Source organism: Acanthamoeba castellanii (genome assembly GCF_000313135.1).
Source record: "Acanthamoeba castellanii str. Neff unplaced genomic scaffold scf7180000084754, whole genome shotgun sequence".
NCBI classification, from domain to species: Eukaryota; Discosea; order Longamoebia; family Acanthamoebidae; genus Acanthamoeba; species Acanthamoeba castellanii.
Genome location: NW_004457415.1, coordinates 268,943 through 274,343, shown reverse-complemented (window position 1 = coordinate 274,343; position 5,401 = coordinate 268,943). Strand labels below are relative to the sequence as shown.

Sequence of the window (5,401 nt, the reverse complement as noted above, 5' to 3'; positions counted from 1 at the left end):
ACTTTGACAAGATGAACGAAGATTCCAAAAATCTCCGCACATTGGTGATCCGCGATGAGGTAAAGGCCACGGCATTCAGCTTCTACACGGCGGAGGAGATCAAGAAGATCAGTGTCAAGCGGATCCTCACCACCGCCTCGCTCGATGTTCTCGGCAACCCCATTCCCGGCGGTCTCTACGATCCTGCTATGGGTCCCATCAACAGATTTGAAACGTACATCGCCACCCTTTTCATTTCGCGATTTTGTGATGATTTCGCTCCTTCAGCAGGGTCCCATGCTAAGCGCCAATTTAATTAAATTAATGCTTGGCAGATGCGCTACCTGCGGCCTGGGCGAGCGTGACTGCCCCGGACACATCGGACACATTGAGCTTGCCGTGCCGGTGTACAATCCCATGATGTTCAAGCAGCTCGTGCGCATCCTGCGCGCCAAGTGCTTCGAGTGCCACCAGCTTCGCCTGTCGCGGGACAAGGTTCGCACCTGTCTGAATTTATTTATTTATTTATTTTTATATTTATTTCAATTTTCTACAATACATACTTTCGTTTTGTCTTATTTACCGTTGCGTCCGATCACCCTCTAGGTTAACAGACTGGCCAAGTCGCTGAGCCTGCTCGATGAGGGCAAGATCGTGGAGGCGCTCGATGTGGATAACTACTACCTCCACCGTGATTGGTGCGCCGAGCAGCTCAAGGAAACCGCATCGAGTGCGCACCCTTGCCCCCCTTTGCTTCATCTCGCACCAGTTGGTTGGACTAATGCGTTGTTATTGTTATTGTGTTAATTCCTTCCTGCGCAGCCGATGGCCCGAAGCCGAGCAGGAAGGTGCTGGCCAACCTGACCGCGCTGCGCAAGTATGCTCAGGAGACGCTCGAGAAGATCAAGACCGAAGAGGAGGCCTACGACAACGCCCATCAGGGCATTCACAACCAATCTGGTAAGGAGCCATTTCATCCCCCCCATTCCCATTGCACAACACGACAGCAAACACTAATCGTAACGTGCAGTCGACGAGCTCTTCAAGGCCAAGAGCTCGCGCACCCAGGAGTTCAGACGCGCGCTGGTCGAGCTCCTGCACGCTGTTCCCAAGGTCTGCGAGAACTGCAAGAGGTAAACTTCGTCCATCGCACATCGCACCACCACCATTCCTTTGCCTTCGTGTTCGTGTCGTTACCGGTGATGCTCACGTTTTTTTTTTGTGTGTGCAGTAAGAGCCCGAACATCCGCGGCGACAGGAAAGAGAAGATCTTCAAGACCACGCTCGCCAGCACGGCCAAGGCCGTCAACAAGATGGTCGCCAGCAGCAACGCCGCCAAGACTGCAGGTATATGCTCCCTTTTTCCAATAACATTTTTATTATTTGTTTCCAATATTGAGCCTTCTATTTCTATTTTTATTCGGTGCAGCTGCGCAAAAGAAGAAGGGGAAGGAGGAGGCGGAAAAGGCCGACAAGAGTAAGAAGAAGGCCAAGAAGACTGACGAGGAAGCCGGCAGCGATGACGACGACGACAAGAGCGACAGTGACGATAGTGACGACGACAGCGACGAGGGCAGCGATGACGACGACGAGGAAAAGAGCGCTAGCGAGGAGGAGCAAGCGGAGGAGGTGGTCAAAAAGGCCAAGAAGCCCGCCGCCAAGTCATCCTCCAAGGTCAAGTACATGGCGCCGAGCGAGGTGCTTGACCACATCAAGAAGCTGTACGCCGCCGAGGAGAAGATCATGCGGCTTGCCTTCGGCTCCATTCGCCTCAGCCACAGTACGTTGTCGCTTCTTTGGCTGTACACGCCACACGCGCCACACGCGCCACACGCCACACGCCACGCCACACAATGCTATGCCGCATCACCTCTGCTGCTCCTAATATGAGCGTGTGTGCGTCTTGCAGACCTGCCCGCCCACCGGGCCGCGGACCCGATGGTCTACTTCCTTGAGACCGTCGCCGTTCCTCCCTCGCGCTTCCGTCCTCTCAACATGTACGTCTAGACACATTCGTAAGGCTCGGTGTTTGCGCGAGTCAGCTGACTTTTTGAGTGTCATGCATGACAGGGTGAACGGAATGGCCATGGACCACCCGCAAAACATCTACCTCGCTCGCATTATGACCTACAACGACCAGCTGCTGACCGCCAAGACCGACGTACGATAACGAACCCGACACCACAACACACACCGGCCGTGAAGCAGTGGAACACGCTGACGTGTTTTGCATTTTTGCATTTTCTCTCTTTTCAGAAGGGCGAGATGACCGTGGAGCAGCGAGTCGAGCTCTGGATCTCGATGCAGAAGACCGTACGTGCATTGCTTGTGACACCGCGCGGCTGGGCAATCCGGCCGAACAGTTCAGCTCATACGATACTCCCACCTCACAGGTGAACGCGCTGTTCGATAGCTCGAACGCTGGCGTTGGTGCGGCGGCCGGTATCAAGCAGCTCCTGGAGAAGAAGGAGGGTCTCTTCCGTAAGCACATGATGGGCAAGCGCGTCAACTTCGCCGCGCGTTCCGTTATCTCGCCCGATCCCTTCCTCCAAACCAACGAAATCGGCGTACGTTTGATTTTCTTCATTTATCTATTTAATGGCTTTTATAATTTATAAGCATTAATAATTAATTATTAAATGCGACGCGTGCTATGTGGCCATTGGCGTGGTCATAGATTCCGCTGGTGTTCGCGATGAAGCTCACCTTCCCGGAGCCGGTCACGGAGACGAACTTCCGAGAGATGCAGCAGGCGGTGATGAACGGCCCCGGCAAGTACCCCGGCGCCAACGCCGTCATCGACGAGAACGGTCACACGACGGTCCTGCGCGAGAGCGACGAGGCGGGCCGGCTGGCGCTGTCCAAGACCCTGCGCAACAACGAGAAGGGACTGGTCAAGGTGCTGCGTCACCTCCGCGACGGCGACGCCGTGCTGGTCAACCGACAGCCCTCGCTGCACAAGCCCTCGATCATGGCCCACATCGTGCGCGTCCTCCGGACCGAGAAGACCATTCGCATGCACTACGCCAACTGCGATGCCTACAACGCCGATTTCGACGGTACAGCCGAGCTCTCTCCCTTTCCTCCACCCAATCAGCGTTATATATCGAGTCTCACTGTGTGTGTGTGTGTGTGTGTGTGTGTGTGTGTTCACACAGGTGACGAAATGAACATCCATTTCCCGCAGAGCGACTTGGCGCGCGCTGAGGCCTACACGATCGCGTTGGGCGATGAGCAGTACATCGTACCGACCGACGGCAGCCCGCTCCGTGGTCTCATCCAGGATCACGTGGTGATGGGCTCGCTGCTCACCAACAAGGACACCATGCTCACGCGCGAGGAGTTCCAGCAGCTCCTCTACGCCGCCATCTCCACGCTCCCGCCCACGCGCGGCTCGGCCCACCTCCGCTACCAGACGCCCATCATCACCATCCCGCCCTGCATCGTCAAGCCCGTGCCCCTGTGGTCCGGCAAGCAAGTGGTACGTGGCCCTTAAACTATTGCGCCTTTCCAGCGCGTAGCGAGTTCGCAGTGACCGCAGGCCGTACTCACGTGTGTATCGTCAATTGCAGATCAGCAATCTGCTGATGGAGCTGCTCAAGGGCTACCAGCCGCTCAACCTGGACAGCAGCTCGAAGATCCCGGCGGCCAGCTGGAAGGATCACTCGGAGGAGGGCATCGTCATCGTGCGCGGTAACGAGCTCCTCACCGGCATCCTCGATAAGTCGCAGTTCGGTGCCTCGGCGTATGGTCTTGTCCACGTACGTTTCACCCAGTCCGGGGCTCTGGTCTTCGACTAACGGTGTTTTTTCGCGGGCAGGCCACGTACGAGTTGTACGGTTCGAAGAAGGCGGGAGAGCTGCTGAGCGCACTCGGCCGTCTCTTCACCTTCTACCTCAACACCGTCGCCTTCACCTGCGGTATCGACGACATGCTCATCAACGTACGTTGTTGTTTGCCCCCCCCCCATCAATCTCGCAGCGCCTGCGCGCGTGTTGTGTCAGCAAGCCGACCGACCCACTCACGTGCGTGTCGTGCAGAACGAGTTTGATAGTGTGCGGCAGGGGCTGCTGCGGAAGGCCAACAACAGCGGTTACGAGGTGGCCTCTGAGTTCCTGGGCTATTCGAGCACGGACAAGGTCGACCGGCCGGAGGTGCGGCAGGGCCTGGGCCAGGCCGTGCGCGACCCCGACGAGGCGACGACGTGGGACAACCTCATGAAGAAGCAGATGTCGTCCATGACCACGGACATCATCAAGGAGACGATGAAGGGCCAGGTCAAGAAGTTCCCCTGGAACAACCTCACTCTCATGACCACCTCCGGTGCCAAGGGCTCCATGGTCAACGTGTCGCAGATTTGCTGTCTGCTCGGTACACACTCACACACCGCACACACCGCACGCACCACATCTAACACGTATCATGCATTTTTTAAACATAATTGTTACAGGTCAGCAGGAGCTCGAGGGCAAGCGTGTGTCGTCGATGATCAGCGGCAAGACGCTGCCGTCGTTCGAGCCCCATGAGGCCGAGGGTCGCGCCGGCGGCTACATCGCCGATCGTTTCTTGACCGGCATCCGCCCGCAGGAGTTCTTCTTCCACTGCATGGCCGGCCGAGAGGGTCTGATCGATACCGCCGTCAAGACCTCGCGTTCGGGCTACCTCCAGCGCTGTCTCGTCAAGCACCTGGTGCGCACCCGCGACGTCATCAGCTGATGCCCTCCCCCGCCCATCGAGGCTCTCGCTAATATCGCTGGGCTGGTTGCGTGCGCGTGCGCGTGTGTGCAGGAGTCGCTGAGAGTGTGCTACGATGCCACGGTGCGCGATTCGGACGCGTCGGTGATTCAGTTCAACTACGGCGAGGACTCGATCGATATTACCAAGAGCAAGCACCTCGAGCGCTTCTCCTTCCTCTCCAAGAACACGCCCGCGCTCGTCCAGAAGTACGGAATCGCCCTCTCAATTCTTTATTGTTGTTTATTGTTGTTTATTATTGTTGCTTATTAGTATTAATGTAATTGTTATTTTGCAAATTCAGGTATTACTTGACGGCGGCCAGACAAGCGCTTCAGACCAAGCCCACCAAGCGGTACCTCAAGAAGCGGGCGAAGAACGCCAAGCTCAACGAGGAGTCCACGGTAAGTGCATCACACCGCACACCCCACCATTCACGTTCGTGTTTGCTCACTCGTTTCCCTTTCAACGTCGAACTAGCTCCAATCCGAGTTCGAGACCTTCCTCCACCTGGGTGCCGTGTCCGAGCGCTACCAGGAGAAGCTTGAAAAGGTACTTTCTCTAGCACCGCATACGTACACGTACACGCTGCCACACACACACACACACACACTCTCACGCCGCACACGCACACAAAACAGTATATTGCGGCCGAACCCCGACGGCACGCTCGAGAGCAAGAAGAAGG

General features: G+C 56.6%; 1 protein-coding gene across 1 annotated transcript in view; it reads left to right on the top strand.

Annotated features, from left to right (window-relative positions):
• Positions 1-5,401, top strand: part of ACA1_204120 (RNA polymerase Rpb1 protein) — a gene marked incomplete at both ends in the record, with an annotated part of 8,365 nt that overhangs the window by 888 nt on the left and 2,076 nt on the right. The window contains 20 exons of the mRNA XM_004338320.1: positions 80-214; positions 315-474; positions 586-709; positions 802-939; positions 1,010-1,112; positions 1,211-1,326; positions 1,409-1,759; positions 1,889-1,976; positions 2,050-2,140; positions 2,236-2,292; positions 2,373-2,546; positions 2,657-3,038; positions 3,138-3,460; positions 3,552-3,740; positions 3,800-3,922; positions 4,020-4,350; positions 4,430-4,668; positions 4,768-4,922; positions 5,018-5,117; positions 5,194-5,265. Coding sequence (XP_004338368.1) covers positions 80-214; positions 315-474; positions 586-709; positions 802-939; positions 1,010-1,112; positions 1,211-1,326; positions 1,409-1,759; positions 1,889-1,976; positions 2,050-2,140; positions 2,236-2,292; positions 2,373-2,546; positions 2,657-3,038; positions 3,138-3,460; positions 3,552-3,740; positions 3,800-3,922; positions 4,020-4,350; positions 4,430-4,668; positions 4,768-4,922; positions 5,018-5,117; positions 5,194-5,265 — 3,451 coding nt within the window. The remainder of the gene's footprint in view (positions 1-79; positions 215-314; positions 475-585; positions 710-801; positions 940-1,009; positions 1,113-1,210; positions 1,327-1,408; positions 1,760-1,888; positions 1,977-2,049; positions 2,141-2,235; positions 2,293-2,372; positions 2,547-2,656; positions 3,039-3,137; positions 3,461-3,551; positions 3,741-3,799; positions 3,923-4,019; positions 4,351-4,429; positions 4,669-4,767; positions 4,923-5,017; positions 5,118-5,193; positions 5,266-5,401) is intronic.